Genomic DNA, 25,223 nt, shown 5'->3' with positions numbered 1-25,223 from the left:
TCGGGTGCCACCCGGTCATTTGTTTCCCTTGCTCTTAGCAAGAGATTTACTGATTCTTCGGGCATGTTGGATTGCCCTTTAGAGTTAGAGATTCTCGATGATCGATCGGTACGAGCAACAGCAGTGTTCAGGGATTGTGTTCTGAGATTATTCGAGTAGCGCTATTTGGTGGATTTGGTTCCCATCCAGTTGTGGGGGAACAAGGTGATTATAGGCATGGATTGGTTGAGCCCTACTGGGGCGGTGATAGATTGCGCACAGCAGCTAGTGCGGATCAGGGGGGAGAGTTAGTGATCCACGGCGAGAGGCCGCAGCATGGACCTGCAGTATGTTCAGCAGCGAGGGCTAGGCGCTATCTTCAGCAGGGTTGCATGGGATATTTTGCGTATGTTCTGGATACCCGGGAGATGGGTAAAGCGACGGTGAGCGAGGTTCCAGTGGTGCGAGACTACGCTGATGTTTTCCGGAGGAGCTTCCTGGAATACCTCTGGAGCGTCAGGTAGAGTTCATGATCAACCTAGTTCCTGGTGCGGCTCCGATAGCCAAGGCACCCTATCGGTTGGCTCCTCTCGAGATGCAGGAGTTGTCTACACAGCTACAGGAGCTGCTAGACAAGGGATTTATTCGACCGAGTAGTTCACCCTAGGGATCCCTGATCCTGTTTGTGAAAAAGAAGGACAGGTCGCATCGGATGTGTATAGATTACCGGGAACTGAATAAGGTAACAGTGAAGAACCGTTACCTACTCCCGAGGATTGATGACCTCTTTGACCAGTCACAGGGAGCATCTTGGTTCTCCAAGATCGATTTGCGTTCAGGTTATCATCAGATGAGGGTCAGAGAGGAGGATGTATAGAAGATTGCGTTTCGGACGCGCTATGGCCATTATGAGTTCGTGGTGATGTCATTTGGGCTCACCAATGCTCCTGCCGCGTTCATGGACCTCATGAACTGCGTATGTAGACCGATGCTGGATCGGTCAGTGATTGTTTTCATTGATGACATCTTGGTTTATTCCAAGATGCAGGAGGAGCATGAGAAGCATCTGAGAGAGGTTTTGGAAACCTTGAGGAGGGAGAGCTTGTACACCAAGTTCTCCAAATGTGAGTTTTGGTTGTGCGAGGTGCAGTTTCTTGGGCACCTCGTTAACCAAAACGGGATTTCAGTAGACCCGGCCAAGGTGGAGGCCATGATGAGATAGGAGATTCCGAAGTCTCCATCTGAGATTCGGAGTTTCCCAGGATTAGCAGTATATTATCGGAGATTCATTCATGATTTCTACAAGATAGCCGTACCGCTGACACGGTTGACTAGGAAAACCGTGGTCTTTCGATAGGGGCCTAAGCAGCAAGCAGCGTTCGAGATTCTGAGGTAGAGATTGTGTGAGGCGCTGATCTTAGCCCTACCCGAGGGCGTAGAGGATTTTGTGGTGTACTGTGATGCGTCAATCTCGGGCTCAGGCGCAGTATTGATGCAGAAGGGGCATGTCATTGCTTATGCCTCGAGGCAGCTGAAGCCTCACGAGGCGAACTACCCAAAGCATGATTTAGAATTGGGGGCGGTGGTCTTCGCCCTCAAGATATGGTGGCATTACCTCTACGGGGTTCAATGTACCATTTTCACGGACCACAAGAGTTTGAGGTACCTCATGGATCAGCCGAATCTGAACATGAGGCAGCGCCGGTGGTTGGACATGGAGAAGGACTATGATTGCGAGATCCTTTATCAACCGGGGAAGGCCAATGTGGTGGCTGATGCGCTTACCCACAAGGTGGCGCCGATCAGGGATATTTTCATGAGGATGACTGTAGTGACTCCCCTGTTAGAACAAATTCAGGAAGCTCAGCAGGAGGCTATGAAGGAGGAACATCGGAAGAGTGAGCGTATAGTGGGTCAAGTCACCTCCTTCGATTATGATAGCTAAGGGTTATTGACATTACACCGTAGGGTGTGGGTATCGTATCACGGAGGCGTGCGCCAGATTTTGATGGAGGAGGTGCACAAATCCCGATTCTCTATTCATCCAGGGGCAACGAAGATGTATCGGGGTCTTCGCCTAGACTATTAGTGGACCTGCATGAAGCGGGATGTGGCGTGGTACGTTGAGCAGTGTTTGACCTGCAGGAAGGTCAAGGCCGAGCATCAAATACCGCACGGCAAGATGCAGCCGTTGGATATCCCGTTATGGAAATGGGAGGATATTACGATGGATTTTATCACAAAGCTTCCACGAACGGCGCGAGGAGTAGATTCGATTTGGGTCATCGTGGATCGGTTGACCAAGAGCACCCATTTTATTCCAATTTAGGAGAGTATCTCGGCCGAAAAGTTGGCCGATATCTATATCAGGGAGATAGTGGCGCGGCACGGGGTGCCAGTGTCAGTGATATCAGATCGAGATGTGCGGTTCACTTCCAGGTTTTGGAAGAGGTTTCATGATGAGTTGGGCACTCGTATGCATTTTAGCACCGTCTTTCACCCGCAGACGGATGGTCAGAGCGAGCGGACCATCCAGACTTCGGAGGATATGTTCAGGGCATGCGTGTTAGACTTCGGTGGTAGCTGAGATACCTATCTTCCCTTGGCTGAGTTCTCGTACAACTACAGCTACCACGGGAGTATTGACCGTCCCCCATTCGAGATGTTGTACGGACAAAGGTGTAGGACGCCGATATGTTGGGGTGAAGTTGGTCAAAGGGTCATAGGGAGCACCGAGGTGGTGCTCAAGACGACCGAGAGGATCCAGCGGGTTCGGAGCAGGCTTCAGACTACACAGAGTCGGCAGAAAAGTTACATCGACAAGCGTCGATCAGACCTGGAGTTCCAGGTCGGGGATATGGTTCTCCTAAAGGTGTCGCCTTGGAAAGGCGTCATTCAATTCAGGAAGCGGGGCAAGTTCGGCCTGAGATACATTGGTCCGTTTAGGGTTGTAACCCGGGTGGGCAAGGTGGCATATAGGCTGGATCTGCCAGCCGAGCTCAGTCAGATCCACAACACCTTCCATGTCTCCCAGCTGCGGAAGTACCTCATGGATGATTCAACGGTGGTGCCGTTGGAGGATATACAGGTTGATGACAGCCTGAATTACACTGAGTGTCCAGTTGCAGTCCTCGACCGGAAGTCGAAGGATCTAAGGAACAAGAGGGTGCAACTAGTGAAAGTGCAATGGCAGCACCGCAAGGGTTCGGAATGGACTTGGGAGCCGGTGGAAGAAATGATGGAGCATTACCCCGAGCTGTTTCAGGATCGAGCGGCAGACTTCGAGGACGAAGTCTAAAATAAGTGGGGGAGATTTGTAGCACCTGGTACCTGGTACGTAAAATTTATCTTAGTATTTTTCATTTTTAGCCTTGGACTCAGCGAGTTGTAGGTCCGACTCGCCGAGTAGGGACGGGGTCCGGAACATGTTTAAGTTGGCGACTCGGCAAGTCCATATTTTGGACTCGGTGAGTCCCCGCTGTCTGATGAAACCGTAAATTTCAAGGGTTTGCACCCTATTTAAACCCTCTTATCCGCCCCTAAGCTCGCCCCCTTGACCCTCAGAGCTCCCCCATAACGTCCAACCCTTGTTCCTTGTGAGATTGAAGTGCTTTGGTGTGTTTTCTTGAAGATTTTGAGAGAAAAGGAGAGTATATCAAGAAGAGAAGAAGGAGGCTAGACGTCTTGGTGTTATTTCGGTGATTTCCTTGAGGTATAACTCAGTTTCCCTCTGTTTTCATGCTCATTATCCCTTGTAGCTCCATGAAAGTCCTTCTTGGACCTTTTTCCCAAGCTTGTTTGTGTCTTAGGGTTCGTAATAAGTTGTTTAGCCTCTAGATCTAGGCATGATTGAGCTCCAGGAGCTTGGATCTATTGCCTTTATGGAGCCATAGTGCATGAAAGCCCTAGATCTACTCTTTTGGTGCATTTTGAGCCCTAAAACCCTCATCAGTTCTTATCTACACGTAAAGTTGGAAACTTTATGTGTAAACCAGGCCCTAGGAACCCAAATCTATGAATGACATGGGTTAGATTCAAGCAGAATCGCGTGTATTGTAATTGCATGCGGCAGACTCGGCGAGTTGTTCATCTGACTCAGCGAGTCGAGTCGCGAGTCCCCGAGTTTTCCCCCTTTGCATGTTTGCGGGTTTGAGTAGTGAGTCATAGGGTGTGACTCAGTGGGTTGGAAGCCAGACTCACTCATGTAGTAACTCGACGAGTCAATGCCATGACTCGGCGAGTTCAAGGCAATCTCCTTGCCTCAAGAACGGACTCGGCGAGTTGTTCATACAACTCAGCGAGTCTCAGCATAGAGTGTTCTTTAGATGAAGATGAACTTGACGAGTTGTTCATACAACTCGGCGAGTAGAATGAAGAACGTTTGGTCATCAGCTTAGAAGGAAAACACGTCGAGTCAATGCCAAACTCGACGAGTAGAGATGGGTTAGTGGTCAGACAAAGGGATAGGGACTTGACGAGTTGACAAGCCAACTCGGCGACTCAGGTCAACTGGTAGTTGATTTTGACTTATGGTTTGGCTAAGGGTAAATGGTCGGTTTACCCTGAGGTCGGTTAGCAGTATTTGACTAAGTGTTTGGTGGGAATTGCAGCCGGAGGATTTCCGGAGCAGCAGCAGCAGACAGACAGTTCCCACACTAACCAGCAGCTACGAGGTGAGTTGCCTTCCAATAGCGGTGGGTCTACGGCCACAATGTCGGCCCACCAGTAGGAGTTGTATGATAGATGATGGTCTCCGTGATATTCATCTAGGGTTGCTACTACCTGTGTTATGTTTATGTGCTAGTATGATATGATGATATGTGATATGTGTTATGTGGTAGTACTAGGGGGTGAAATAGTCCCCAGTATTCGGTTGCAAGGATCGAAGGGTAGGTCGGGCACCCAGATATGCCCGGCAGTATTCAGTTGCAAGGACCGAAGGTTAGGTCAGGCACCCAGATGTGCCCGGCAGTATTCATTCGCAAGGACCGAAGGGTAGGTCGGGCACCCAGATATGCCGGCAGTATCCGGTTGCAAGGACCGAAGGGGTAGGTCGGGCACCCAGATATGTCCAGCAATATATGTATGTTATGTGATTTTATGGCATGCGGTATAGTTGGGGAACTCACTAAGCTTCGTGCTCATAGTTTTCAGTTTTGGTTTCAGGTACCTCTTTTTCGAAGGGGAAAGAGTTGGCGCGGTAGCAGCCCATCACACACACGCCTTGTATTACGCACTATGAGATTTCATGGGGATTGTCCTCTGACATTGTTATGTTTTTATAAACTAAATTACAGACACGCACACTTTTATGAATGATATGATCAGTGTATGTTTTACTACTAATGTTTTTCTAATTATATGTTTTCAAAAATGAAATTTTTGGCTCGTATTTTTGGGACGTTACAAAATGTGAGGCAACAAAGATGGATCGAACTGCTAAACGACTACGAGTGTGAAATCAAGTAGCACCCAGGCAAGGCTAACGTGGTAGCCGATGCCTTGTGTCGAAAAGAATACTCAATTCGTCGTGTGAAAACTCTCTCGATAACCATCCAATCCCACCTTACCTCACAAAACAGAATGGCCCAGTCAGATGCCATGAAGGCGAAAAACAAAACAAGTAAAGCGCTGCGTGGAATGGAGAAGAACTTGGAAGTGAAGGAAGATGGAACATATTACTTCATGAACCGCATATGGGTCCCTAAACTTGGGGTATTCAGAGAGGTAGTCATGAACGAAGCCCACAAGACGTGATAGGGTTCAGAAAAAATGTGCGTAGATGTTAAGCAACATTATTGGTGGCCAAATATGAAGGCAAAGATTGCCATTTACGTTAGCAAATTCCTTACTTGTGCTAAAGTAAAGGTGGAATATCAGAAGCCCTTTGGATTACTACAGCAGCCAGTAATTCCATAGTGGAAATGGGAAAGGATTACCATGGATTTTGTGACCAAACTACCCAAGTCAACAGTTGGTTTGGACATGATCTGGGTAATAGTTGATAGACTAAAGAAATCCGCCCATTTCTTACCAATAAAATAATCATACAAGATGGAGCGCCTAACAAGAATCTACGTCAAGGAAATCGTGAGACTTCACGGAGTACCAGTATCTATCATCTTAGATAGAGATAGTAGATTTACTACACGCTTTTGGCAATCGCTTCAGAAAGCTATGGGAACACAACTTGACATGAGCATTTCCTACCACCCACAAACGAATGGTCAAAGCGAGCGAACCATTCAAACACTAGAAGATATGCTCCGAGCATGTGTAATAGACTTTGGAAGATCATGGGATACCAAATTTCCTTTGATCGAGTTCTCGTACAACAACAGTTATCATTCGAGTATCAAAGTTGCTCCTTTCGAAGCATTATACGGGCGTAAATGTAGATCACCGTTGTGCTGGGCTGAGGTAGGAGACACCCAGCTAGCTAGAGGGAAAATGCCAAAAAATGCCTTAACGGGACCAGAAATTATACGCGAGATGACCGAGAAGATAATTCAGATCAGAGCATGACTGCAATCATCCCGTGACAGGCAAAAGAGCTACGCCGATAAACGACGAAAGCCCTTGGAATTCAAAGTTGGAGATAGGGTGTTACTAAAAGTCTCTCCTTGGAAAGGATTGATTCATTTTGGGAAGCAGGGCAAGATGAACCCTCGATACATTGGACCCTTCGAGATTCTTGCCCGAATCGGTCCAGTGGCTTATAGACTGCAACTGCCCGCCGAGCTCAGTAGTGTACACCTTGTGTTCCACGTCTCCAACTTGAAAAAGTGCCTATCCGACGAGACTCTCATCATTCCATTGGAGGAAATCGAAATCAATGAGAACCTTCTGTTCATCGAGGAGCCCGTTGAAATCATGGACCGAGAGGTAAAGTGTACCAAGCAGAGCCGCATTCCAATTGTGAAAGTTCGATGGAACACGAGACGCGGACTAGAATTCACATGGGAACACGAAGATCAAATGAAGCAAAAGTACCCTCATCTATTCTAGCATTCTCAAATCCAGCTTTCAAAAGAATTTCGGGACAAAATTCCCTCTAACAGGGGGATGATGTCATAACTAGAAATTTTGGTGCCTTGTAACTACAACACTTATAACAACTATGAATCAATAACATGAAAGCATGTATGATGCTTATCCTATAACAACAAAACTTTATCAAATACTTCATTCTAACACTACAAATGGTCAACAAAGAATTGGAAACCTTTGAAATCACGATTTAAGTCCATTTTGGACTAGGAATTCCTTATTAGGCCTAATGGACTAATAAACTTCCAATTTATCCATCTTGAATCTAGAACCCTCTAATGAGCCCTAAATGGACCCATATACATGAAACGTATTCTTTTGGGCCTTAATGGGTCACAACCAATGAAATTGGCCCTATTAGGTCATAAAAATTACACTTTGATTTATTTGGGCCCAAACATCGTCTAAAGTGACTCATAATATGGGCTAAGAACTCAAGACCCAATTCCTTCTCTTTTCCCTCTTCATTCTCGGCCCAAGCCCACAAAGAAGGAGGAGTTGACTTTGTGTGTGGCAACTCATTTTTACTTAGTGGTTTTCCATGCAACTCCCATATTTCCATGCAACCATCTCATCAATCCTCTCTCTTCTCTCCTCTCTTCTTCTCTCGACCGAAAACAACACACACACACACACTCACAAAATTCATTCCATTCTCTCAAACTCTCACTAGAACATCCTTACACTCATTCATTAAATTTTTGAGAATTAGGAAGCTTTCAAGGAGATTTTTTCCACAAACACATCATCTAAGGTAAGTTGATTTTAAATCCATGATCTAGCTACTTCATTTCATCAAACATCTCTTCTAAATCTATTCCAACTTGTGATCTTGCACCTTAGAAGTCACTAAACTCGAGATCTACTAAGAAGACTTGCTAGGATCGAAATTTTCTTCTTTTCTCTCTTCAAAACCGAAGCTACAACTCAAGGTGAGCTTCATACCCCTCTCTTTTTGGTTTTCATATGTTTTATGGGGGAGAATACAAGAAAATGTGTAGATCTATGTGTATATGTATGTTATGTGTGATTTTATGCACGTATGTGTGTGAATTTATGTGTTTTTGTGATAAAAACGTAACCAAAAGGGATGTTAACTTTTGATATATGACATGAGGAAGGAAATAAACATAATCTATGTTATTTTACACTAATCAAGTCAAGAAAAATAGCTTATAAGGTTATGAGAAACATATTCTAGCATAAAACCCATTTTAGGGCTTAAACTGTCATAAATACAAAACTTGGTTTACAAACTATCAAGTCACGGTTTCTTGAGGGTCAAAAGGGTAAAAACACTTTCTATAATCATTTTTCTGAAGATTATAATTTTCATAGGATTTGAAATGCAAATTTTTAGCTTAATGGGCTAAATTTGGGCTTTTCGGCCCAATAAGCCCATAATTGCGAAATTTGAAGTTGAAAGGGGTTGAAATGTAACATTCTGCAAAACAGGGGATAAGAAGTGTAATAAAAATATTTCAAAGGTCAAAGATGCTTTTCAATTCAAAAAAGGGCCAAAAATGTAGACTTTTTAGATTTTTGGGCCAAAACTGTAAAAGTTACAAAAAATGGGATTCTAACCGAGAAATACCATTCTAGAAGGACTAAAGCTGTTAACAAAACAAAATTTGGGTTAAAACTATCTTTTCAACAAGTTTATAATACAAAAGTGTCAAGAAAATGTTTTAAGGACTAAAAATCAAATTCTTTTATATAAAGGACTAAAAGTGTTATTTTTATAAAAGAAAGGTAATGAAAAGGTCAAATTCTACTTTTAAACAAATTAATTCATTAAGACAAAATACAAGATCCACGACTACCGACAAAACGAAAAACAAATACACATTCAACGCCAAATATCGTTATAAACGAATTGATTCGGTCTCGAATCAATACAAAACAACAATCATCAAATCAAAACACTTCAATAGATACGTGATGACTACAATGAGTAAATCTACAAAGTTTGGGATTATAAGTTTCAAATCATGCTTGTTGGGCCTTGCAAGCCCACCAACATGATCTTTGGGCTTAAAGGGATAACACTTATATGTTATTGGGCCTTTAATGACCCAATATTTTATAAAAGGACTTTCAATAGCTTTTTGTGCTAATGGGCCAAAGTGTCACGTTAGAAAAGTTAGTAAGGTCACGGTAATCAAATGCGAGTTGGACAATCGTGTCTTTCGCATCCACGACAGCCTAAGGTACTTACGATAGTAGTGGGACATAATGCTCCCCTTCTCTATGTTCGTTAAGGCTTACGAGAAATCAAAGTAGAAAAAATTAGGATGATATACAATGTGGATTAATCAATATTCAGTCGTTAAGACAATATAAAAATCAGTAATCACGAATACATTTTAACATCGGAAAAACATCGGGTTTTCCGGGGAATTCAATACTACTCGTTCGAAATTTAATAACTATAATACAAAATACCCTTCATATATATATATATATATATATATATATATATATATATATATATATATATATATATATATATATATATATATATGTCTTTGAAATCATTCATGCATCAACTTATGGATCTTCACACTTTCATAAACAAAAGTCTTTTCGGAAAATATCGGATTTCCTGGGTTTTACAAACTACACAAATCATTTTATCACAACATTGCTTATGAACTCACCAACATTTCATATGTTGATGTTTTTCCAAAATAACTTGTATTCTCAGGTAACAGGTAAGTGGAAGAGTAATAAGAAGTAATGTTAGATGTTATGTTGTTAAATGTACTCAAAGAATTTATGCTATGAATGTGTAATGTTAAAACAATGTACTTGATGTGAACAATTACAGTTGTAATATATTGATGCATGGTGACGTTTATGTTATGATTCATGTAAATTCATTGTGATGATATTCAATTAAAGTTACGTGAGCCCTCGGACGTTTCTGACGTCTAGTTCGAGGGTGTGGCACACCCTGACTACCTTGAGCGACTAGTAGCTATCCTCGATAGGAAGTCGAAGGACCTGATGAACAAGCGGGTGAAGCTGGTAAAGGTGCAAGCAGCACCGCAAGGGTTCGGAATGGACTTGGGAGCCAGAGGACAAGGTGAGAGAGCACTACCCCCAGCTTTTTCTAGATGCAACAGCAGACTTCGAGGATAAAGTATGAAATAAGTGGGGGAGAGTTGTAACGCCTGGTTCCCTATACGTATTTTAAATAGAAGTAATTGCGTGTTTTACACTGTGACTCGATGAGTTGGAGGCCCAACTCGTCGAGTAGAATGGATTATGGATACAGGTTTTTAGTAACCTACTCGACAAGTTAACAGCCCGACTCGACGAGTAGGACTGCTTGGATGAAACTGTAATATTTAAGGTTTGCACCATATTTAAATATATTATCTTGTCCCACTACAGCCTCCATCACCCTCAGACTCTCTCCACGAAACCCTAATCGCCACTTGTGTGTTCTTGAGCTTTTTGTACCAATCTTTGTGCTTTGAAGCTTGAAAAAGGAAGGAAGGGCTTGAAGATTCAAGAAGAGGGAAGAAGATTAAGTGTTTGTGTTGCATTTCCAGGCCATCATAGGTATAAAGCTTATACCTTGATCTTTCATTGCTTAGGTTTCCATTTAGGGCTATTTCTACCCCTTCTTATGTCCAAGTGAAGCCACCTTCGAATTGAGTGTACCATTGGGGCTAAAACTTCAGATCCAGAGCCCTTAAGGGCATCCATGGCATAAAGGTGCCAACTTTATGGCCATGGGAGTCCCATGCATCCTAGAAACCCCTTTTTAGTGCCTTTTGAGCTAAATACCCTATGCATGCATGTAAAGTTCGTAACTTTACATGTAATATGGACCATAGGAGGTCAGATCTTTTTTTTGGATGCATTAAGACCATTTGGAGATCGACTGAATAGTTTTGGACATAGAGGGACTCAGTGATTCGCTCATATGACTCGGCGAGTCAGCTCGCATTTTCCCCAGAACCCCTTCTAATATCGAGTAGTGTGTTGAGTTGGAAGAAGAATCAACCAATTGGGTTCATTATGGGCCTGAAGATCAACGTACTCGACGAGTTCAAAGATGAACATGGCGAGTTCAAGGCAATGTCCCAGCAATATGAAGACGAACTCGACAAGTTCAAGGATGAACTCGGTGAGTCAAGGACTAAACACCTTATCTCGGATGAAGATGAAATCGACGGGTTCAAGGATGAACTCGACAAGTCAAGGACTAAACACCTTAACTCGGATGAAGATAATCTCGACAAGTTCAAGGACGAACTCGGCAAGTCAGCTGTAGAAAGGTCCCGATTTTGTTTAAAGGAGAACTCGGTGAGCCCTTGTAAGACTTGGCGAGTAGGGTCAAAGTTTTAGCTTTCTCATGATTTTGGAACTCGACAATTTTTGGGGCCAACTCGGCGAGTTGAGTCAACTGGATGTTGACTTTGACTTAGAGTTGACTTTGACCAAGGTGTTGAGCGTGAATTTGGTTTTGACCTGATTTGACTAGGGAATGGTAATTAAGGAAGATTGTTATGTGTAGGAACTGAGAGGATTTGATCCCGACATCGAGGATAGTTCAGACACATTACGAAATTGAGGTGAGTTACCTTCCCAGATATGCTAGGAAAGTTCCCGGTCGATAGGGCCGAAGAGGTAGCTAGTACCCAGATATGTTAGACGGTACATGTTATGTATGGTATGTGGTATGATGGGGGAACTCACTAAGCTTTGTGCTTACAGTTTTCAGTTTTGGTTCCAGGTAGCTCTTTTTCAAAGGGAAAGGAGCCGACACGGTAGCAGCGTATCGCACACAAATGATTTCCGCATTTTGAGATCCATGGGATTGTACCCTAACATTATTACTATTGATGATATGATTTTTGAGACATGTAATTATGGTTTTATGGATTGATATGTTATCGATGATGTTTTTCAATAAATTGTTTTATAATTAACATTGTTAAAAACAAAATTTTTGGTCTTGAAAATTGGGATGTTAGATATACTATATAGGATTTAGTTTCGTACCCTGGAGGATACAATTGAAGTAGTACCTTACAACCCTCTATTAACTAGTGTACGTGTAGTATTGTAGTGTTATCTCGTACATAAAAATGTATGTATAACCTTGTAGTATTGTACTTTGTAATGTAAAATAATTATACTTAAATAATTATTTAGTACTGTACTCTTGTAGTTCGGAAATAGTACAGTATTCCATAAACTATATCTACCATAATTTATATGTTCGTTTCTGAGTAATGTTCTTGAGTTAGTAACACAGTGTAATTTATCCCAAACTATACCTATTATAGTTTGTATGTATGTTATTGTTTTGTGTATTGACTCTGTAAAAGTATATTAATGTTCCCAAACTATATCAATTAAAGTTTAAATGTATGTTCTGTATTGTACTGAAAACTTTTGCAATTTAGTTGTACGTAGGAAAAACATCCTTATGCTCGACATGGTACAAAAGGGGTTTAAATATATAAATATTTTAATGAAATGTAGTGAAATATTTGTTTGAAACAATTGCAAAGGTTTTGAAACTGTTGAAAGCATTTGTATAAAAACACAGAAATCCTTGTGTTTACTTGTATCCACCCCCCACCCCCCTAAAAACATTGAAAACAATAAAATGTAGGGGTATGAATTCACTTTCGGTATGTGCTCGTAACTGGATAGCGGACTAAAGAGATGACCTTTAATTAAAGTGTTAGAAAACACTTGATTTGTGTTGAGGGTAATTACCGAAAATTGCACAAGTGTTGAAGAGTTTTCGATTCCAAGGGGTTCTCGGCCGAAAACGGTTCTTCGCCGAACATAGTTTTCGGTCTTGGGCCGTTTTCTGTCACTTGAAGATTTGAAGGATGTTCTTGATGTTCTTGGTGAAAATATGAAGATTTGAAGGTTTTCGCTTGAAGGTTTGAATGTTCTTGGATGATCCTTGGGAGCAAAATGTGGGTATTTTCGAGTGAAATTGTGAGAAATGATCAATTTTTCGATAGAAAAACTTATATACGGTTGGTTTTCGGCCGGAAAAGGGTTTTCGGCCAAAATCTGTTTTCGGTCTGAAGGTTTTTGGCCAAAAACAGTTTGTTGTAATGAGAGTTTGTGGTTTTTAAGGGGAAAACATTGATTTTTGAGTGTTTTTGATTCCGAAAACTTATATAAACTTTATTTATATAATATAAATTATTTTCTAACCCTCAGGAACTTAAAGAAATAAATAAAACTCGAATTATATTTATCGGATTTGACTTTTGTTGACTTGGGAAGTATCGGGTTGTCACACAAATGATGTCTTAACACGTAAAGTTTGCAACTTTACTCCTTTGCATGACTTAATGGGACCAAATCCTTGTTTTTATCCATAATGAGAACACCAACTCATACATGCATCAACAAGAACCTTCAAGATAACATTTTTATGACTTAACAACTCAACTAGGACCAAATATGAGGCTCAAAGATCCTGGAGTAGCTTCTAATCACAAGAATAACAACCTTGGGACCAAAACATGGAAAAACACCACCCAAAGCTAGATCTAAACAATAGATCAATAAAGTTTGAAGCTTTATACCTCTAGAAGGTAGATCAAGATGCACCAAGCTTAGATCCACAAGCTTCAAGCAATCCCACACTTCTCCAAGAAGCTCCTTCTCTTAAATGAGCACAAAAATCTATGAAATCACACCAAAATCTCAAGAACCACACTAAAGGAGACTAAAATTTTGTTTCTATAGTTTAAGGGGATGGAGGCTGAAGATAAGAGGGTTTGGTGTTGAGTTGAGGAGCTTAAATAGGGTCTAAGACCCTAAATTAGGGTTTGGGTCTGATTGGAGTACGCATGGTACGCCCAGCGTACTCAAAAGAGCACATGCGCTCACTCTACCTAGTACACCTAACATACTCCTATGTACACTCAACATACTAGGCTTAACCCTAATACCACCAAACTTCTAACTTCTTCGTTTTAAGTCCAATTTCGATGATCCTTATATCACCGGAAAGGTAACGAGAAGCTCTAAACATCCATCAGCTCATCTTTGCCTTAGGATCAAACCTATGGGACTTAAGGAATAATATAAAAAAAGAGAGGCAAAAATATTGATATTAAATAAAAATCAATAAAATAAGTAAATAATTCATAAAAAGCCCGACTGCCACTTTACCGATGTACTCTTGGACTCCAAAACACAAATCGAACTCCCCGATCATCTAATCTACATATCCACACTCAAAGGGGACTAAGTTTCCCTTCCCAAAGGCCGTAAGCCTTACGATAACCAATCTTCAGATCACGGCCCTGAATTAGGAAAGGATTCGGAACAAGGTGTTACAAAGGGGGTAAGAAAAAACAAGTAAGAACTCAAAGCTTATGAAGAAGGAAGTTAAGGAGACTTTTGTTGACGTGGAGCCTAGATGATTTGCTACTAATCAACGAGAATATAGGAACCAAAACGATGTTTACTTCTCCCGAAAAAGTTATGATTCCAAATTTCCGTCGTTTCTATTCCCGCTTATCATTTTGTGTCGAGCCTGATTACTCTTACTTGATATAATCATATAATTTTGGCCGGGTTAATGTCATAAAAACTATCAAGTTTTCAGGGTTTTGTCGGTTTTGCTCAAAGTTGAAATTTATGTCCATTTTTACCCAAACATTTTCAAAAAAAATGTTCGGTTTTACTCTTTTACCGGTGATAACAAGTTTTTCAGGTTACCATTATATTAAATTCGCAAAAAAACCCCATGAGTTTACAATTTTTTTGTGTTTTTACCCTTAAGTTTATATTTTTTTTTACACTTTTACCCTAAATATATATTTTTCATAATATACATATTTATATGATTTTTCTGGTTGAATACGTCTAATATGAAAAAAAATATATACATAGGGTAAAAGTGTAAAAAAAAAATTATAAACTTAAGGGTAAAAACGTAAAAAAACTATAAACTTAAGGGTTTTTTTGCGAAGTTAATATAATGGTAATCTGTTATTACCGATATAAGGGTAAAACCGAACACTTTTTGGAAAATGTTAGAGTAGAAATGAGCATAAAATTCAACTTTGAGCAAAACCAATAAAACTTTAAAAACTTAAAGGTTTTTATGACATTACTTCGTCCATAAAATTTGAACTCCACATGCATCGCCTGGACTTTGATGGTATAAAATAGGGCATGATTACATTGTTTACTCCATGAAATTTTTAAAGACCGCGCCTATACATACAATGTAAAGTCAAATAAACCAATCATGCTTTATACACATCTAAATTTTTGAGATTAATTATAGGAAAACATTTTGTTAGATAGTTATTAAGAAACTAATATATAAATACATAACAAATATATTATCATGGAATAATCACAAAAAAAAATTCTATTATGATGTGACATGCAAGGTTTTGAAAACCGAACCGGTTGTCTTACTGGTTCGATGGTTCAAATGGTCCAACCGGTTGGACCGGTCTCAAAAACCAGAAAAACCGGATGATATCATAATTATATTTAATTATATAAAAAATACAAAAAATAAAAAAAAAAAATATTTTTTACAATTTTCGGTTTTGACCGGTTTTACCGGTTCAACCAGACCGGTTTTTACCGGTTCGACCGGTTTTTAATGGGTTTCACCGGTTCACATGAATACCGGTTTTTTGGCTTTTATAAACCGGATCCGAGACCGATTCCCGGTTGAACCGGTCGAACCGGCCGGTGCTGTCCGATTTTCAAAACATAGGTGACATGTAATGTAACAATTAGATCAACTTTGTGAAGAATCTCACAAACTACCACTAAACCAACTTGTCAAATTTGATTTTGTGAGATACTAAAAATGTGGTTCTCACACCTTATCTTAGAACTATTTCCCCGTGTGTTACAAGTTGGTTTTGAACTCTCTCCAAGTGTCATAATCTTGCAACTTGTCACAAAATGGCAATACGTGTAATTTCTCTCTTTAATTTCTTTATATTCTTGGATTTAATGTTATCCACAACTTAAATTTTAATCGCAAGTTCAAAAATGAGTTCCAAAACTCGTGTTATTTTGGAACTGAAAGAGCAATTATGGAACTCACACTTTCACAAATTTTCTTTGATCATATAATAAGTAAAACATGCAAAAACTAGAATATTGTATATGGGTTAAGAGAGTCGGAAGCTCTATGAAATTTTTAGATACTCGATGAACTTCTATCTTAAATTGTTATATAAACATGACATAATACTTAGATACATGTTAAATTTAATATATTGTGCAATAGAGTAGTGAACTTCTGAATTTTAAACTTGATGAATATGTTTTTTTGAAAAGGGAACTTCCTTAACGGCAGTGACGGATCCAAAAAGAAAAATGAGGTGTTGTACAAATTCTTTAGGGGTTGCACTATTAGAAGTTCCCGTCACAAAATCATCACTAAACCAGTGAATTTACACTAAATTTATAATTATCAGATTTTGTGGTGGATTTGTGACAGATTTGTGACGGATTTCCAACGGATTTGTGATGGATTTTCGGAAAAAAAACACGATATTTACATTTGACAGGAAAATTGGAGGGGTATCCCGGGCTACCCAGGGCTACATGGTAGCTCCGCCCCTGCTTAACGAGCATTTTAGCATCAATTTTCGTGTATCGATTAATTATCCACTGCAAACATGTAACTATGTTTAATGTACTGAAGTCACTGCAGACGAATCTTAATGACCACATGGCTGAGTAGTGCTATGATATGAACATGGACCAATATGTCATCACAACCCAAATAATTAACTCGATTAAGATGTTCCCAACTCAACTACATTTTTTTTTATTTTTTTTAACAATTTGTAATTCTATTTTTCTCTTAGCTTTATGGATTCTTGATCTTGATATTATGATGAGCATTAGCAATGCGACTTTTTATAACATATATCTTTCACAATCATAATAATCGCCTCTCTAACCACCATCGCCCGATAGAATCCGAAGCGACACATATGGATCACTATCAACAATATCTAGTTGTCTAATATGTCTCAGAGCTTGTTTCCTGATTCAACAATGTTCGAGGTATCATGTGCATACAATAGATACTCCTATAATGGTTATATGCATGGAGTGCTATCGAAAATTAGTAGATAAAATCATGTGACATCAATTGATTAACAATATCAAAGAGCTTTTATATGTAATAAAATGTTTCATTTTTTCTAATTTTCACAACACAATATATTTTCAGACGGAATCTGTAAATATGATTAATGGGGATTAAAAAAAGCTGAATAGTTCATATAAATTATTAAAATTTAACAAAAAAATCTGAATATATATATATATATATATATATATATATATATATATATATATATATATATATATATATATATATATATAAAGAAAGGAAAAATAATTCATGTTACATGTAAAAACATTAATCTATGTTACATATGGAGATGATCATCTTTTGTGTAAGAAACTATTTTATTAATTTGAAAAAAAAAATTGAAATACCCTTAACAAAAAGAACATTTAATCCAAATACTATATGTTTTGGGATATGGTAAAATGGAGAAAAAAAAATGGTTGTTTGAAAATTATAAATGGAAAGCGAATAGAGTCCGAAGGATAATGCAAGACATGTATGTATCCAAACGGCTGGCAGTGGGCACATACAAACAAAACAGATGGACCAAACCCAGAAACCATGCCACTGGCTAATTTGACCATCTATATCCCCATTAAATACAAAAAAGGACATAATAGTAATTTCACATACCGCATTCATTTCTTAACTTGTCCTCTTGCGTAGCGATCAAAAGCAGGTGGATGCCCATACCCCTCAAAGCCTCAAAACTCAAACCCTCCTACTTTTCTCTCTGCCATCGGTGAATCAAATTCTTCTCTGTAATTCGCTTTCTGATTTAGTATCTATGAAGAGATCAATCTCGTTTGCGGGAGATCAGGTCAACGGAGGTGATGATGTTGATGGTGGCAAGATGAAGAAGAAGATCCGCGAAGATCTGGTGCCAGATACAGAGAAGGGAACTGAGGAGACGGTGGAGTCGCCACCGGAGACGCCGGATACGGCGGCGGGTGTTTTGCTGGACGAGAATTTGCTATATGAAGTTCTGAAGCATGTGGACGCGCGGACGTTAGGTGCGGCGGGATGCGTGAACAAGCAGTGGCATCGTACAGCTCAAGATGAGCGGTTATGGGAGCTGATCTTTACAAAGCACTGGGCGAATATCGGATGCGGTAACAACCAGCTTCGTTCGGTGGTTCTTGCCCTCGGTGGCTTCCGGCGACTCCACTCTCATTACTTATGGCCTTTATCCAAGCCTTCCACCTCTGCCGCTACCTCATCGTCGTCTTCCACCGTCGCTGCCGCCGCATCCTCTTCGGCTTGGCCGTGTCTACCACCGCCGCGTACAATTGTTCCGTCGAAGCCTACCACCACCGCTGCGAAAACCCGTTGGGGGAAAGACGAGGTTCAGCTTTCTCTTTCTCTTCTCTCGATTCGTTACTATGAGAAGATGAATTTCAATAACCGAAAATGAAATCCAGCGAATTGTAACAAAAAAACCCCAATCGCTGATTTCTTTTTTTAAGTTTGCAGTTTGATTTGAGTTTGCTGTTTGTTTGTAATTTTCTGTAGTATGAAGTAGTAGATCTGGTTCTACTCTATCCCTAACTAAAAACAACTAATCCTTGAGCTCCAATGTATCCTGGATTTCTTTCTTTCTTCCTATTATCAATGAAGTATGTGTAAATTGAGAGACAATTGATTGATTTTTAGCCTTTTTAGCATCTGAATCAACTGTTAATCCTTAATTTATAACAAATCAAGCTAACCATTTTCATATATTCATCGATTTGATTTCAATTGTGTCAAAAGTCGATCATCTTTTCATCGTTTATTTCTTGAGGGTTGTCGATTTGGGAAAAGGGGATGATGGTGAATGTCGCGGGAGGGGTGTTTGGGTACGAGGATAGGTAAAAACGGGTAAAACTAAACTCACCGACGTTTAGTCAGTTGATGCGCTGTGGCCTGTGGGTAAGTAAAGTACAAATGGACGACGACAATGCTTGAGGGAGGAGGAATTGTCCTTTTGTGGTGTGACCTTTTTATTTTCGTTCTTTTGTAGTGTTATGGTTTTAAATCAGTAAATTATTGTTTATTAATATATTTTAAGAAATAGCTGTTTACTAAAATGACAAAAGTAAAAGTCAGATACGAAGGAATATCCATGTTTTCAGTTTTTGTCAAAAGAAGATTATCAAATTTGTGAAATTAGAAATTAGTCTCGCAAGTTATCGAAGAAGATAAAAATTGGGAGATTGATTTGCTAATTAATTGCAATGTTCTTTAATTCATGAAATACTTGGTCAAAATGTGTGTTTGCTAATTTGTGAATTGCATTAAAACAACAGTGTTTATAGTTTGATTTTTGAACATGTTCTTTCTCTTTCCAAACAATATAATCAACGATTTTCACAAAGGAAGAATACGATCATAATTTTCAAATGAATGTAAAATTTTGGAACAATACGATCATAATTTTCAAATGAATGTAAAATTTTTGTATTTGCATTTCGTGAGTTTTCATATATTCCGCGCGAACTTTTTTGATTGTTTAATGAAATGACTATTATCTCAATGTCGTCGAACATTAGTTGTACAATGGGTTAAGATATTGTTTTCATGATGTAATATACATTATGCGATACAGTTCTTATGTTTCGAATTCGTTAGTTCTAACTTAGTTTTTTGTTTGTTAAACGAACAAGAGAACGTCAAAAAACAACTTAGAAGAATTACTAAAGTAAAACAATATGACTAAAGTAAAACAATGTGAAACCGAAGATTGAAAGAGTTTAATGACCATTTAACATCACAAATCATGAGAGGTCAAGGGTTTGGTTACGCTTACAAGTGTAATAGCCGATAGCCGTGGAATAGATGCATTTTGTTGGCACTTCTCACACTTGGATATTGTGTGCTCAGTGTCTCAATACATGGTTGGACAATAGAAGCTCAACTTTGCTATTTTTTGGGCGTCACGATATATGTTAGGACAATAGAAGCTCAACATACAAGCCAACTATCCCTTCATGTGTTTCCATGATGACTTATCCAAATTCTTTTTTGTTCAAACATACAAGCCATGGTGACGGGTATTCCCATTTTATATAGAACTTTGTTTCGCAAGGTGTGCTTTGGTGCTTTATCCTGACTTTTCAAGCTTCTTCTTCGTCATCATGTATCGTGTCATCTTCGAGGTATTTGATGCTTGGGGTCATCCAACTTCTCTCTTTCTTGTTTGGTGTCATTTATCTCATTTTCATTAAAAAAAATTATGGGGAGTATTTCTACTAGCACTTTTTTCATTAGATGTGTGAATCTCAATGATGTCAACTTCTCAACGAATTGGTTCTTTTATTCGTAGACCTTGGTTATTATGCAATTTGAGATTTGTCTAATGACCGAACTAGCTATTTAACTTTCTGGGCATATTTTAACATGTGGTTTTCCTTAACTGCAAAGATTCTTTTTACTTGGTTCATAACGATCTTTGAGTAACCAAATGTGACTATCATCTTAGCACCAACTTTGTTGCTAGTCTTAATCACACAATTAAGGCTTCATATTATGAATTGTTATTTAGCGTTGGTAAACTAAACTTTAATTCGTACTTAACTTCATCTACCTTTGGATTAGTTAGTACCAATTTGGGTATGGATCTGACTTAGCTCGAAGATCCATTTATCCTTCTTTGATATTGTCACATTTTTAGTCCCTTTATATGTGGTGTTTATGTAATGTATTCAACAAGTCCTTGGACTTTGTTACTTATCATTGGCCTGTATTCTATGTCTTATTTGTGTAACACCCAAATTCCTAATATGTATTTAATTCTCTAAGTTGTAATGTTCATTTTAGTTTGACATGTAGTAGGACGAAATGCGCCTAAGTTATGGCGCGACACATATTAGATGATAAAGAAACGCTAATTTTATCGGGCCTTGGGCCTATTTAAAGGCATTGACTCCTAGGGTTTATTCCATTCCCCAATCTCCATCCTCAAGTATGAAATCCTAGCCTGTTATGCCTCCTTGTGTGATTGTGTGAGTGTTTGAGAGGCCCTTTGTGTTCTTTGGTGTCATTTGAAGATGAAGAAGGTGCTTTTGGTTCAAGCTAAGCATGATACAACCAAGTTTTACATTCTCATCACCTTCTAGGCCTTGAAAGGGTATAAACCTTCAACCTTTATGCTTCTTCATGCTTAGATCTAGTCTTGATTCTGGTTTTTGCTTTCTTTTGATCCCTTTCTTGGGGTTCTTGGAGTTTGAAATTGGAAGTCCATGTCAATATACCATATGATGGGTTTTGATACAAAATATAAGTTAGTTTTTCATAAATCTAGCAATAGAAGCTTTTAAAAACAACAAGTTTATTTTGGAGTTTATAACAAAACCAAACCATCTAGAATCCATTTTTACAGGTTAGAATGATATTAAAAACAACCATATAATGTTTTAGAATGACAATCTCTGAAGCCTTTGGATCCACTTGGTTTGGGGGAGTTGATGAAGATAGAAAGATCAAAGAGTATGATCTTCTCTACAAGTATCCACCACCAAGATTAAGGTACTTGGGTTGCTAGTTCCTTCTTGTATTCTTGAGTGTTTTAAGCCTTTAAGAAATTAAATAAACAAAAAAAGGAGACAATTGAAGACCACCAAAGACTTGAAACAATATTCAAAAGAAAGCAAGAGAAGAGCTTAAAAGAAAGATATAGTTTTATAGAGAGAAAAAGAGAAGAATAAGCACTTTTCAACCAGCCAAGAACTCATGCAAAGGCCTTCCTTTTATACTCCTATTCAATGCATGCCTTTAAATTTTAATAATATAAAGCAACTTTAGCCCTTTAGAAGCATGGGAGACAAGGTAAGGAGATTCACAAGAAACCTCTATGCCTTAATATAAAATTAGGCCATGGTCTTCTAATGAAGACAAACCGTGTTTGCTAGTTTATTAACCATGATATATAAAATCACTTGTTTGATCATGGTTAACCAAAGTGGCCAAAACTTTGTACATGACTTATTAAATCAGATGGTATGATATAATAACTAGTTATACTAACTTTTAATTATTATTTTCACAAAAACAATAATTATTCTCTAATAAAATACAACAATTAATCTTATTTATTAATAATTATATTAATAATAAATATACGAAATATGTCAACTTGATAAAGGTGTGAACCTATATGATCATACGTTATTAGCAATGTCACTAAATAATGATTCTTGAGCATATAGATCCGGCAATCTCCTACTTTCACAAGATTCATTATAGAGTGACACAGATAGTAGTCGACACCTAGCAACAGGCTACTGCCCCTAACAACATATGAATGGTGTCATCTTATCAATAGTCAATTCCATTAGCTCTAAGTTATAATTGTTATTAAAGATGTGTTATCAGTTATTCCTTTGTCTCAGATTCCATGTTGAACATGAGATAAGATAGCCATCAATGTTATTTAGTGTTCAAATTTTAGTAAGGCCTTAGATATCTAAATCTCAATTAATAAGAGGAACAAACCTCATATTGACTACATACGCCCATCATTGTAGTTCATTCCATACCTGTCATACCCAACGATAGCTCTTATGACTGCCTTTTACAGAATAACGTTAAACCGTGTCAAAACACAAAATTCCTATACTTTAAGTCCCAAATATGTATCTCAGGTCTAGGAATACAAAGATACAACCTTGATCAAAACATCACTCATGACTACGTTCCATAAAGTGATTTTGATGTGGGTCAGGTCCACTACTTATTTTCCTAATCAAGCACTTATGAAGTTGGTAGCAAATCTTGCTATTTTCATCACCATGGAAATCAACCAATCCACTCATATTAGTCTTATCTCATATATGCTTCCACAAATATGAACGACTATACACATTTAGAATAACATAGGTATTCAAAGATAAAACATGCTAATATAGAACACAACAATTACTTAATGAAAGACTATATCCAATATATCTATAACACCCGCAAATTCGGTCTAGGAAAACAAGTTATTACACTCCATAATAATAAATTTCAAATAAGAGATTATTTAGGACAAATAATCTTAACAAAGTTAGAGTATGTGTGAAAATGATTCCATACATATAAAGAACACTAAAATCCGACTTCATATGAAGAAGTTATGCTTGTTTGAATTTTCGCAATTAATCCGACACGACTCTGCATATCATCAAAAGTAAATTTTTGATAAATTACTTTTTGACCTATGTGTTCTAGATGAGAGTCGTAGTAGTCATTAAATTGAGAGCGTGCATATAGAGAACGTCTAAATGTGACTTCATTAGTAGAAGTTACAATTTTTTTAAAATTCCACATGACAGTGTACAACTCCAAAATTGAATTTTAGGGTGGTCGATTTTTAGCAAAAATAATCTAAACAAGAATCAAAGATCTCGTTAATAGGAGTCAGTCAATATAAATACATTCAAGAACGGGTGTCGGACGAGAAAGCTATGAATTTTTAACGTACTTTAACAGTCTAAACCTAATAAAAAATAACTTTACCAATAAAGTCAAAATTTGCCGATGGAGTCAAAATGATAGTTGTAGATCTCGTTGATAGCTACGCGTGGATATAAAACCAAGCAAAAATGGAGCTTATATGAAGAAATTATGAGCTTTCTAAAATCGTAATTTCATCTTTAATTGTTATGATTTTAAGGCTTTTATGTTGGGCGAGTACGTTGGGCGTACAAGGAGTACGCTGCACGTACTCACGCACTTCATTTAAACACGTTCTCCCTCGGGTATGCTGGGCGTACCCGGGGTTACGCTGGGTGTAACCGGTCCAGAATCAAAAACCCTAATTGTTGGGTTGGCTATAAAAGGAATGTGTTGGCTCGACTCCTCAGCCACCATCCCTCAGAAAGAAACCCTAAGAGAGTGTTTATTCGTTCCTAGCCCATTTGTGAGTGTTCTAAGCTTGGTGGTGTCATTTCAAGGTAGCAAAGGAGAAGAAGAGTCCATTGGGAAGGCTAGAAGTTGGTGTTGAAGTATAGATCCGAGCTTTGCAAAGGTTGGAGCTTCATTCTAAGGTAAAAAGTTCGGATCTTGACTTGTAGTTCTTATGGTATGCTTTATGGACCATTTTCTAGGGTTTTGGTCCCAAAGGTGGAGACTTTATGAGCAAATGCTCTCCATTAGCTTAGATCCATCATATTTCTGGTCCACTTGAGTTGTAGATTCATAAAAATGTAATCTTGGACGTGAATGTTTGGCCATGCATGAGATCTATATCCTTGAGTTGAAATGGAAAGGTGTTAAGGAGTGTAAGAACCTTTACAGCCATGCCAAGGCTTAAAGGTTTCGACTTTATGAGTAAGGATGCTTAAATAAAGTCGGATCTAGAAATTGAAGTAATGGCTTAACCGATTAAGATCCAGAAATGAAGAATGTTATGAATTTTTAACGTACTTTAACAGTCTAAAAGGCATTGGTAACTCGATGTTATAAAATGTGCCTTTGTGTATGATTCAACAAGTAGTTAGTCCAAGCATATGAGTCAAAGTTTATCCATTCCTTTTACCCTTAAAGGGATAAATGCGATATATGTGGGCCCCTTGATGATTTTGTGATGACACCCTAAGTGCTTGCCTAAGCCTGGACTGTTTGATTTGTTCAATTAGTCGATCATCATAAACCAGAAATTGGGAAACAACAAATGGATAGAGAGGATGATTATAATCCATGTCTTAGTCCATATGATATCTAGAATGGAGGAATATATGATCACTTATCTAATGGACGCGTCGGTGATTTGTTCAGAGTTTGACAAAAACTTTTAAGAGCTACGATTGATGGTCAGGTTGATGTCATACTTGCAATAATAGTTATTAGATTTATCCAAGTGGGAGACTTTTGGATTAGTGTATAAGTCCATAACTATAACTGGTATATACTTGACTCGACCCGGCATTGTCCATTTGGGTTGCATGGCATCGGAACAATTTGGATAGACCTTTTGTGAGAAGAGGATATTTGTGACATATTAATATATTATAAGTTCTAATATATTAATATGAAATCATATTATCTAATTAGTATTGATCAAGAATTAATTTAGTGATCAAAAGAGACTAATTAAATATATGGG

The 25,223-nt window shown here is 38.5% G+C and overlaps 1 protein-coding gene across 1 annotated transcript; it reads left to right on the top strand.

The window, feature by feature from the left end:
• Positions 1 to 17,807: 17,807 nt before the first annotated feature.
• Positions 17,808 to 18,796, top strand: LOC145043368 (F-box protein GID2-like). Its single transcript, XM_078992003.1, has one exon. The coding sequence runs from the start codon at positions 17,946 to 17,948 to the stop codon at positions 18,570 to 18,572; it is 627 nt and encodes a 208-aa protein (XP_078848129.1). The 5' UTR covers positions 17,808 to 17,945; the 3' UTR covers positions 18,573 to 18,796.
• Positions 18,797 to 25,223: the final 6,427 nt, after the last annotated feature.

This window comes from Lactuca saligna, chromosome 4 (assembly GCF_052625555.1).
Source record: "Lactuca saligna cultivar CGN05327 chromosome 4, ASM5262555v1, whole genome shotgun sequence".
Taxonomy (NCBI): Eukaryota; Viridiplantae; Streptophyta; class Magnoliopsida; order Asterales; family Asteraceae; genus Lactuca; species Lactuca saligna.
This window is presented reverse-complemented; position numbering and strand designations above follow the sequence as displayed.

What these genes read in the sequence shown, in the direction of transcription:
- LOC145043368 (XM_078992003.1), top strand. Translation starts at nt 17,946, where the DNA reads ATGAAGAGATCAATCTCGTTTGCGGGAGATCAGGTCAACGGAGGTGAT.